This window comes from Falco biarmicus, chromosome 9, assembly GCF_023638135.1.
Source record: "Falco biarmicus isolate bFalBia1 chromosome 9, bFalBia1.pri, whole genome shotgun sequence".
In the NCBI taxonomy this organism is placed as follows: Eukaryota; Metazoa; Chordata; class Aves; order Falconiformes; family Falconidae; genus Falco; species Falco biarmicus.
Genome location: NC_079296.1, coordinates 10,229,948 through 10,242,142, shown reverse-complemented (window position 1 = coordinate 10,242,142; position 12,195 = coordinate 10,229,948). Strand labels below are relative to the sequence as shown.

General features: G+C 45.2%; 1 protein-coding gene across 1 annotated transcript in view; it reads right to left on the bottom strand.

Moving 5' to 3' along the window:
• LOC130155302 (voltage-dependent N-type calcium channel subunit alpha-1B-like) overlaps positions 1 to 12,195 on the bottom strand; it is a 297,246-nt gene that overhangs the window by 123,563 nt on the left and 161,488 nt on the right. The window contains 2 exon segments of the mRNA XM_056352410.1: positions 7,536 to 7,745; positions 11,642 to 11,731. Coding sequence (XP_056208385.1) covers positions 7,536 to 7,745; positions 11,642 to 11,731 — 300 coding nt within the window.

Here is a 12,195-nt window from a genome sequence, read left to right as displayed (position 1 = left end):
TAAGAATGTCAAAATCCTTAATTATTAATAGCCAGCCCTGTAAATCAGAAGTTTAAACTAGCTTCCAGGCCAGACCCTGAACTTCCATTCTGCACCCTATGTACTTCAGAAATGGTAAGAAACAGAAGGCAAAACTCCCCAGTAAAGTAGGCACATCTTCTGGTGCAGAAATGTTTGTGCTGTTGTTGCCACCCATTTGGGTCATTAGCCTAGAGGGAAAGCTCACACCGGTGTCTGTGCTGGCAGCCGTCTCTCCCTCGCTGGGATGTTATAACTCCCATCTTCGCTTTTACGTGCAGCCGAGCTCAGCAAGGCGGATGGTGCTGATTGGAATGACCTCGGTGTAAAGTCTCCCTATCACTAGGATCAATATCAAACCAATGCTTTGAAACTGGTGGCTTTGCTTAAATCACTCAGCAGGCAAAACTTGAAGTCATAGGTAGAGGTTGTAGATCAGACCTACAGAAAGCATCACGCAACCTCCACCTGCTTCACATCCCACTCTGGCAGGGAGGTTCTTGTCCCCTTGTCTGTCCACCAGACTCACCTCAAAGAGTTACATTGCAGGTACACCCCATATTCTTTCACAGAACAACAAAAATACTAGGTAGGTGGGGTTTACTGTAATTTGCACCAGCAGATCTCAGTACACTTTCCCAAGACAATTACCATCGTTTCAAAAGAAGGAAATGGAGGAAAGAAACAAGATTCAGTGTTCAGTCACCCATCCAGCAAAACTATGAACAAATCCCAGGTATCAACAAGTGCAATGTTCCATTATAACCAGAATAATATAGGAGAAAAAAAACTAGCTTTAAGTGAAATACAATCAAGAAATACTCAATTAAAAAAAAATAAAAATCAAACAAACAGAAAAAGTTAGAAACTTAGAACGTTCAAGAAACAACTTCTTCCTGCTGGTCTTGAAGAATCACCCAACCTATCCTTTCACAGCGAACAAATTCCATCTAGAGCAGAGTTCAAAACAGGCAGCAATAGCTGTATTTCAGCAGGTACCAGATGGTACTGTGAGGACAAGGGATGGAGGCAAGGAAAATACGGACATAGCGAACTCCTGGGGCAGAAGGAATTGACTCTGAATGAATCGGCTTCTGCAGCAGATGGATCAGAAACACAATTTCTTCTGACATGGCCCCGCCTATATAATTGAAAATGCAATTTCACTGTTTGGACCTCCTGGTATTCAGACCCCATATGTAATTTAATCTGCTTTAAGCAGAAGCATTTTGTAATGTGATTTAAGGAAAAAAGTTTGATACAAATACTCTTATTTAATTTCAAATTTGTGCTATTGGCAAAGGCCATGCTAGCATCTTTTTTGCCCCATATGTTTGAATTAGATAGTTAGCAGCTCTTTTTTGTCAATCATTCATGGATTAAGTCCATTTCTGCTCCATCTCCAAGTCCAATGACATTAGGAGCAGGTGCCAAGCCTGACACTTTGGTTTCCTCTCCTCATCCTCCTTGCACATTAAACCAGCCAGGAGGAGAACCTCAGCAGAGTACAACTTGACAAAGCAGACGTGAAACATTCAGCAGACATAAATAAATATGCTCGTTTCAGAAAGCCTTTTCCTCGCAGTTGCAAGTGCTGCCTGTTTATATCCAGAGGGAGCCGGCTATCTACTTCAAAGGCAAACACAACATCATCAAAAAAGGTCTAATTGCACCAAACATATGGTTCAGTATTGCACAGCAGACAGGGAAGACATTCTCAGGCCATAATGGCTAAAATACTGTTTCCAAATATTGTATTTCTCAGAAAGGAGACATTCTCAGTCATGGTTTTAGACAGATATAAATTTAGGAGCAAGTTATGGATCACCGTAGTGTTAGCTGGAGAGAGCGCTGCTTCATGAAGGGCAGCCACAGGGGAAGGGAAACCCAATGAGCAGGCACCAGGTGAAAGCTTACTGATCTAGTCCTAAAACCTTCTCACCATGGTCCCTAAAGCCCACCCCATGGAGGCCAGATTGCTCTGGTTCCAGCCTTCTTCCACAGCTTTAGCCAGAGGAAGAGGAGACCCCCACCACCACCACCTCTGCTGGCCTCCTGCATAGCACGGAGCACACAAACACATTCTGCCGTTTCCACATCAGCCTTGCAAGTTCTGCTCAAGCTGAAGCACATATTTCAAAAGGACACAGTCCTTTGCAAATCCCTTAATTTTGTACCTCCAACGTGGGCCCACCTTACAGATTTCATTGGTTTGCTGCCTTCAGTTGAAGGTGCATCTTTGCTGCTACTAGATCTCAGTGATGCTCTTCTAGGCTACAGTGGAATTGTCTTCTGACAGAGGTATCTTCTTTCGGAGAATACTGGCAACGGTGGAAATTAGCACAAACAAGTGACAGTCCTGGTTAGCAGCATGAAAATTATACATTTATAGGGAGCTGCAATTTATTTAACTGAAGGTCCATGCTTCAGTGAGCAGAACATGCCATGTGTCCAGGTGCCCTACCAGAAAACTCCTATTGCAGTTCGGCGCTGGAGTCCTTTCCATACGGAGAGGGAAAATCTCTGACCTAATTTGAGGATAATTAAAGGGGCATAAAGTATGTCCTGTTATTCATCACACCACAAGAATTCAAAGAATTTCTAATCAGCTCTTTCAGTAAGACTAAAGAAAACCCAAGCCCTTTTCTAGAGCTCCTACAGTTCCCTTTCTAAAGCAGTTGCAGCAATATGGAGAGTCAAGCAGAAAGCTAATCAGAATGAATCAAGAACAAAAAAGTTAAAAGAAAAGACCAAGGGGAAAATAAATCAATGCAGACCCGTAGGCTTTTACCAATTGTTCTTTAAGCAAAATTAATTTGTAATGTAATTAAACTTTTCCCCAGAGGGACAGGTATAATTGAATTAGAGGTGCCTGGGTAGAGTTCCAGGGTTTAGTGGATCCTCCCAAGACTTTACCACACTCCTCTCCTGCTGCTGCAGGTCACAAAACTCCTCATCAGTTCATTTCTAAGCACCTTCCATGAAACAACATAATTAGAATTGGCTATTTCTCTCTTGCTCTACATCAGACTAGCCAAGTCCTACCCCTCTGCAGCAAAGTTCACTCATCATGGATTAACTTAAAAGCCATTTTTAAACCTGTCACTCTTACAGTTAAAGGATTTTGCTAAGTATTTCCAGGAGCTGTTTAAAATCCCCTCGTTTTGTGATATCTTGTTCTGCCTATACCTAATGGATTTGTGCACAGACCTTGGGTGGAACAAGGCTTTCAAGGAGCACTCCTGGAGGGCTCAACCACAGCTGGGTTCCCTCACAAATGCGTTTACTGCAGGGTTAACCAGGCTGGCTGCAGCTTAGTACACACGGGAGAAACAGGCTGCAAGTCCAGTCTAACCATGATTGCAGTAACAAAACAACCAGTTAGTCCACGCAAAGTCCCACGTACCTTAAGAGGTAAAATATTCCCTGCATTCAAGATTCAACTTTAGATTAGTAGGGAAAATGATGCTATGAAAACTATGGCATCCTTCAGGAAAGCAGGCAGAAACTTTAGGTCATTACCAATGCAAAGAGAGGTGTGAATACAATACTACAGCTCATCATCCCGAAAAGCTGGGAAGGTCTGAAGAGAATTTAATTTAAGAGGCTGAACTTTTGAGCTTTTCCAATGGACAATTCTCAAAGCTTTTTGTTCTAAAATTTTATTAAAATAGGTTTCTCTCCAGAGTTTCCATTACACTATGCCGCAGGACAGACCAGAGATAATCCTTGCCAGAATGAACCCATGGCACCTCTGCTTCTTGTCTTGGAGAAAACTATCTTGGAAAAAAACAAACAAAACCAACCCCAAACAAACAAAAACAAAACAAAACAAAAAACCACAAAAGAAAGTTACCTAGAGTATCTTAGAATTTCCATGACAACCATTCATTCTGCATCTCGGGTTTTTATTCTCTATATCACAGTGGCTAATTTTGTACTCCATTTAAAGACCCAATGCTTATGCCTACATGAGAACATCATGTGAATCCTCAGATATTCTGGTTTTGTCTGTCACCCATCTCTGTGTTGCACCTTAATACTTACAGTGTTGTTTCTAGCAGTGCTTATCTGTAGCCACTATGATTTCTTCTAGTGAATCTAAGGAATTGGTTCACCTGGACAGGTGTTTCCTTGTTGACAAAGGACACTCAAGCCTTATGAGTAAATGGCAGCGCAACGATGCAAAGACATATCAAGGGCAGATGAGACACAGTACAGTACCTATGGCTGGGAGGATGCTGAGGATTTAACTCCTGAGAACACAGCTCCTTGGTGCTTTTCTGATTTATCCATTAAACATAAGTCAATGGGATCACTTATTCTTAGCTAGGTTGTACCCTAGCACCAACAAATTAAAGTATGCCACCCAAGTGCTTCTGAAACTAATTCACAATACGGCATTACAGACACACGCAGAGCTCCTGAAAGAAAGATCCATCCCAATCCCTGATCCCAGGCACAGCACAAATTCAACCTTCCCTAAGTTTTGTCTTCAGCTGAGGCAAGCTGGGAGCCTAATTTGTGGCTTCTCTCCTAGAAATGTTTCCCACCTTCAGGTGTCCTTTTAATCCTAATCAACAGAAACATCTCTTCCAGCTCTCATATGAACATTCAGTAGAAGCTGCTGGCTCATGGATTTCTTTATGTTCTCTTTGAAAAGTTACTGCATAAGGTGTTCCCGAAAGTGGGTTTGTGAATCTGAGTCTTATTTTGAGTTTTTCTTTCTAGCCATTTAGTCCTAATTCAAGAGGAAGTCCTAAGCCTCGAACTTCTAATTACTCTGCCAACCTAGCTTATTATTTCCTCTATTAAATTTAGGAAATTAATAAAGTAAGACTGACTTCTCCATGTAGTCAGTCTCTCTTTTCAGTCTAAATCTTGGAGGGGGAAAAAACCAACAAAAAACTCACAACCAAAAAAAAACCAGAGTTGAAAGAAGTTTCTTTCTTATGCATCACTTATTACACCTCCAGTTACCTGGTAGTATTAAATATTTCAGCAAATATTAATAGGGAGTTCTTTGAAGTCAGAGCAGCTAGTATTCTTGACCTTTTTAGTCTACCAAAAAAAACCCCAAAAAACCACCACACCAACAAAAAGAAAACCCTTCAAAAGTTTGCTTTCTTATAATAAGGTAAGACCTGAGAATCTGGGGCCAGAAATATTTAAGTATCTAACTTACACAGAAATCAAGGAAAATTAGGTAGATAAGTATCTTTAAAGATCTAAGCCAAAATTATTAGGTTAGACTGTTTGAAATATTGAAGGGTTTATTCCTAGCCCTCTGTTCACTTGCTTCAGAAGTTTCATTTGAAAAATTTTGAACTAGCCACATCTGAACATCAGGTGCTAAACACGAGATTTGTTCCTGGTCATTTTATAGAGTCGGAAGTAGCCAACGCAATGGCTCCATCTTCCAGAAACAAACTCTCCATCCCTTCCTTTCAGAAGGAAAAACTTGCAGTGTCCCATTTTCAGTGTCACCACATTCTGACTGTACCAATTTCTACAAGTTTTCCAGCTCTAGGAGTCATAACCTATCACCTTCATTAAACAAAGAAGCTCTGGCCCTCACCTTCCACTTTTTTTAAAAAAAACCCCAGGCTTCGTGAGCAAGTCTGAAACCTCAGTGTAACCCTGTGATGTGTAAAGGCTCCAGCTGCAGAAAGCTGCTTCTATTTATTATTCATCATAGGACAAAACAATATGCAATTAAAAAATAAAAATCAGACTTCAAAAGCACTTACAGGCTATCTGAAGCCTAAACGCATAGGTGATCACAGGAACCAAGCTAAAATAAAAGCTTTTGCAGAAACATAGTATTATCTTCTGAATGGTATTACTTTTATTACTGTTGTACATACTTTTGCAGAAGGGCATCGTGACATCTATCCAATCTAATCACACACCATTAGTAAGGGAAGGCATGATTATCAAAAAAGACCTTCTGGAAAGTTGCAATCTTTTAAAGAATATGACAATAGTTGCTACAGCTGTAGTGAATTAGTGTGTAATTCCATAAGCACAGACAGACAGACAGCTGGTCCTCCCGGGTAGCACTGCCCATGCACATGTTGTTATCCCAGGGACATCAGAGCTTTAAGCATATCCACAGCAGAAATCACCCATTGTAATGGGTTTGTGTGGCAGGGCTTTGTTAGTGGGGGGCTACAGGGGTGGCTTCTGTGAGAAGCTGCTAGAAGCTTCCCCCATGTCCAACGGAGCCCAGGCCAGCTGGCTCCAAGAGGGACCCACCACTGGCCAAAGCTGAGCCCATCAGTGATGGTGGTAGCACCTTGGGGATAATGTATTTAAGAAGGGGAAAGGAAAATCTGTGCAACAATTGCAGCTGGAGGAAGGAGTGAGAATATGTGAGAGCAGCAGCTCTGCAGCCCCCCAGGTCAGGGCAGGAGGGGCTGTAGGCACCAGGACAGAGATTCCCCAGCAGCCCATGGTGCAGCCTACCATGAGGCAGGCTGTGCCTCCAGCCCATGGAGCCCGTGGTGGAGCCCATCCCCACCGGCAGCCCCTGGAGGGTCCCACGCCAGGGCAGGGGATGCCCAGAGGAGGCTGTGACCCATGGGCAGCCCACGCTGGAGCAGCTCCTGGCAGGACCTGTGGCCTCATGGAGAAGAGCCCAGAATAGAGACCCTGCGGAGACCCCGGCTGGGGCAGGCTGGGCCTGGGATGCTGCACCCATTGGAGGGAACCAGGCTGGAGAACGGGAAGAGCGTGAGGAGGAAGGAGCAGCAGAGACAGCGTGTGATGAACTGACCACAGCCCCGTTCCCTCTCCCACTGCACTGCTCGGAAGAAGGAGGCAGAGAAATCAGGAGTGAAGTTGAGCCCAGGAAGAAGGGAGGGGTGGGGGGAAGGTATTTTTAATTTTTGATTTTAGTTCTCCTTATGCTGCTCTGATTTGAATAGTAATAAATTAATTTCCCCAATTTGAGTCTGTTTTGCCTGTAACAGTAATTGCAGAGTGATCTCCCCCTGTCCTTATCTCAGCCCATGAGCTTTTCATTACATTTTCTCTCCCATCTATTTGAGGAGAGTAATAGAGTGGCTTTGGTGGGCTCCTCACATTGAGTCAAGGTCAACCACAGCCATGGATGCAGACCAGCTGCAAAGTGGCATGAATTCTGCAGTTCTTTGGGCAGATGCTGATTAGACAGAGAAACCTGCCTTTACCCCCATGGGGAGCTGTTCCCCCTCCTTCAATGAAGCCTGCTACAGAACAAATCCTGCCACATTACAAGATTTAAATGTGGTTGAATCTGAAGTTTCAGATAACATTTAGGATAACATTCCCATCTCAAACCAGTATTATGTCCTGGAGGATTTTTTCAGAATTGTGTGACACAATTACACTTGAATTAGTAGAACCACTCATTATCTCCTCTCAGGGAGGCTTAGGAAGCCAAAAACCGACCACATGGGGATGTGACTGCAGTGCTCAGCACGCTCAAAAATGCAAGACCTCATTAGGGGAGAGGTGGAGTCCCCAGTACTCACACAGCGCAGTGGTGAGCTTCTCCGGCTGGTCGTAGTGCACCATCGCGACGCAGAGCGTGTTGAGGGCCACCACGCAGAGGACAATCCAGTAGAAGCTCTGAGCTTTCACCATGCGCCGAATGAAGAACCGGAACATTTTCTCTTTTCTCCTGAAGTAAGACGAGCTCTCATTCTTCCCACTCTTCAAACTGGCACGGGCAAAAGGAGACCCTGGGACAGAAAGAAGAGTCACCACACCACATCCTGGCAGGTGAAAGGCTGGAAGATGTTCCTGGGCACAGAGACCCTCTGCCACGCGCCAGAAACACGGCTGAGCAGAAAGCTGGGCACATTGACTATGGGCTGAGCAAGGGCATCTTGCTTGCAATGACATCATGAGGAATGAAGGCTGGGATTTTAAGACTTCATGAATGAATGTCCAGCTCCACCATCTAAAGAAACTGGGCTTTCAACCCTCTGGAGCAATCTTGGTTGTCTCAGTTTAACTCATAACTTTTGGGTTCCTGGTTGACTGGAAGGACAGAAAGTACCAGGCACAGTGGTGTTTCTGCTCGTGGTGTGGAGCACATCCCCTCAGAGCCGGGTAGCTGGCAACAGGAAAGCTGGTCCCTATTTCCCCTGCTCCAAGAACCAGGCAAAGACCCAGCCCTTAGGACTGAATAGGGCAAAGTCTCCTTATTTTACTCTCTAACTTCATGTATTTCTACAGCAGAGGGCTCAACCTGCCTCCACGCATCGTACTTTGGGCACAGCTACTCATTTGTATCAATTCTGCCTATATCAGATACATTTCAACTCTAGTCTGAAACCCTGGAAAAGAGTCAAATACTTTTAACCATAGGAAGCTGATGGAAGGAATGATTTCTAACGTAAGCTCTCCCCCTGTGGTAGCAGGCACGGTTCAGACGAATGATGAAAAGGCAATCTCCGGCCAGTGCGGAGGCAGGAGACATCAGCACACGTTAGTAATAAACACAGGCATCTGTTGGAGTTCTTCTGCAACAGCCACAGACACCGTTGCAAGCATGGAAAATCGTGATTGTTGCAGGCTGTCCACTACCTGTTTCACGCTGTGCTGGCACCCCTCTGAAATGGCTAGCAAACTTGTTTCCAGATGGTTTGTGGCAAGATAATATGTTATTACCCTTCCCCGTTGTGGGACGGAGCCTCCCGGGGGGTAGGGCTGACCAGGACACACGCCGTCCTGTCTTGGAGCAAGCACCATCAGAGCAGATGACTTGCACTGGCTGTCGTTGGAGATGGCTGACTTAACATGAACAAAGTGTTCTGGCTGCAGCAGCCAAATTTTTGAGTGCGCTCACTTACATTTCAACACTTGGAAGGGGTGGGAATCTCACCCTGTTTCATCCTACAGTAACATCAAACGCAGCACCCATAGAAAGGATGAAGCATCCAGATGTGACAGCAATGGGTTCTCCAAGCCTCACCGCCACACGAAAGCGTGCCGCACCATCTCCCCACCAGAAAGCAAGCTCTCTGCTCCATCTCACATTTCTGGCCATCCACCAATATGCCAAAGGCAGAGCTGGCCCTGGCCAGGCTTTGAACAAACTCCTTGCAGAAAACCTTGGTGTGCTGTTGTTCTGTTAATTTGATTATCCTTCCTTTGGCAGTGTAAAAAATAAATCAATAAACCCCTTAGTGTTCATCTCTTGCTTTAAGACAACAAAATGAACTACAGGTAAAGATGCAGGCTGCACCATACCATAACACTGTTGGCAGGTAAAGAGATCTCAGATATTCAAGCCAGTCTATACCCTCAGGTTTGCATGGGAATAGTCTGCTGCCCTTTGATCCCCTCTCTACTGATCTTCCAAAAAAGACAACCAGCAGTATTTAAACTGGTCTAACATAGGAAACATCCACTTCTCCAGGCTTCACTGTCTGACAATCAAGACAGTGTCCCATGTCTGGTGCAGCGTAGAGGGTGGGAAGCCAGAAGGAGCCAGAACCTACTGCTGCACGCTTATTAGTGCAGAAAGAAAGGCTAAGAGGTAGGAGGAAAGAAAAGAATAACTGTTAAGAACAACTCCAGAGAACACACTGGGAAGTGTTTACCACTGTAGAGCTTTATAATGCAATTAGAAGGCTCATTGAGGTACTTGTGTTTGAATTAAAGTGCAACGTATTCAGTCAACGGCCAGCAAGAGACCTGTCAAAGTCTTTACCACTCTGGTCTGCATCTTCGTGTTGCACTCAGTAATTATACTGCTAGTTCTTCCGTGCTCCTTACGCTCCCATCAACAAGACATTATAGAAAATCATCCAAAAAAACCTTTTCTCAAAAACATATTCTTTATGCGTAATTGCCCATATGATCTGACTGTTTGTGTTATGCACAGTTTCAGCCTTTTCAGGAGCTTGCAGAAGTATCTGCTGTATCCATCTCTTCTTTTCTGCCTTGTTCCATGAATCAAAATCAAAAACACTTTTCCCAAGTGGGTGAACCACTTGCAGAAGGTGGAAAGCACTGCTGTTATTTTCCCTGCCATATGCTCCTGAGACAGTTTCCAGCTCCGCATCAGATTATCCACGAGTCCAGATGCTCCGTCATCCGTTGCCACCTGAAACGCTGAATTCAAAGATCTGTTTGCGTGGCATGGGTGCCCAGAGCCTGGAGGGACTTGGATGTGAATACAAAGATCTCATAATTATTGCAACCACGAACAAATGTTTCAGAAATGACCATTCCTCGTTATCCATGCAGGGATCCGAGCTGCTCAGAATAAACCAAACTGAAACAAAAATGCGGACGGTTGCTGCATTTTTGCCCTCTTTCAGCAACAAACCTCTCATAGAAGTGTCAGCAGTTTATAGCCACAAAACCTGCAGTCTGCTCAGCCTGGGGGACTGTGGCAGTTCGACAGTGGGTGATGGTGTCAGTAACATGCTCAGCAACATTCATTTCCTGCAACCAGGTCTTCATTTAAAGGGGGGGTGGGGGGTGGGATGGGGAATCCAGCAGCAGCTGTAATCTCTTAAAAGGTTAATGCCAAGTTTCCAAAGTGCATTTGAAGCACTCATGCTCACAAGCCTATATGGACATGTGCTCTCCAATGTACTGTTTGTGCTGCTACTCTTATGCATCCAGGATTTGCTGCTTCATGGTAACTGGGGTGCCAAGACATTTCTTTGGAAGATAATGAGAACATCTGCTGCTTCAGCAGCAAAACAAAATACAGACTCAAACAACAGGGAGAGGAATAAGCAAAATAGCTAACTCCAAAGTAGTCAGGAAGATGTCTCCCCAGCCAGCAAGTAACAGCCCACGACTGAAAGTTCTTTCTGCTGATGTCCAAACAGCTCCCCACAGATGAGATGCTGCACACTCAGAGCCTGCCTCCCCTTGCACACCCCAGACCTGTCTCCTGCCTCTCCACCTGGCATCTCAGGAGGGAACTAGCTCCCTGCTAACTGCTGAACAGGCAGGAACTCTGTAGCCTGACAGGGTCTTACTCTCCAGGGCTGAAGACGCCAAATTCGCACCATCAATGCTACCCTATGCGGGATGCCACTCTCTGCATCAGAGGCACGGGGGTGATTGCATGCGCACAGGTGTGTATCTCCACATTTGGCTTTAAAAATGAAGAGAATTGCTTTAAGATCTTCTTCTAAGGCAAGAATGAGAGCATAAGGGCTACTGCCCGGCATTTCCCAGCAGCCATTCACATGGCAAAGGCTGCAAAACCACATGTTGTGCATCGGTGGCAGATGTGACTGTGTCCACTGCCTCTCCTCCCTTCAACAGATGGGGCTTAGCAGTATCGTTTGACATATTTGGGTTTCATTAGCACAAATGAGCATGTTCCAGGCAGAATTGCAGTCTGGTCCAACACAGCACAGATTCTCCAAGCATTTTGGCAGGGCTCTTTTAAAGGGTGCAGCATGCAACAGCTGAGCGGGGCAGTGGGGGGGAGCGGGTGAAGCCGCGAAGCTTTGGGAAGTAGAGCGCTGCTGCAGGAGCAGTGATCATTCTCCTTCTTGAAACCGCAGCTTCTGGAGCAAAGGAGCCGCTCAGAGGAAACATGGCATGACCGCGTTTAGGTGGAGATCTAAACCTCAGGGGATGCGAAGCCAGTACTCACCCACGGAGCAAATGTCTGTGAAATGGTCCTCACCTTCTTCAGCATGAATCAGGTCATTTTTGCTCTTCTTTATTGCAGCTCTTTTCAACACTGTGTGCAAATTAAAGAGAAAATGCCCTGTGAGCATTCAGAGTGGATTCTCTCTCCCCCTCCCTTCACTCTCCAGGGCCAGCGTTTACTTCCCAGTGCCAGCTTCAAGCTCTCACACAAAGGGAAGCTGGAGCAAATTAGACAACCTACAACCTCGCAGGGCCTCTGTATGCTTCCACACCATGGTCGCTTATTTATTTGACCTTCCAGATCTCGAAGGTTTGCCAAGCACAGGTCTGCAGGCTTCCATGTCACCCCACAGATGCAGGAGAGGGGGGGAGTCACTGCAGCTGCTGGACCTTCTAGCACAGCAGAAAGGCTGGGCAGGGTCACTGAACCTTTCTGAGCCCCAGTGGGTTATGAGTACTTCTAGCCATTAAAACATTAATGCTGTTTACAGCGTGCACCATTAAGAAGTTAGCGTTCACGGTGCTCGGGTACAGTTTACCACAGAACAATGCCTT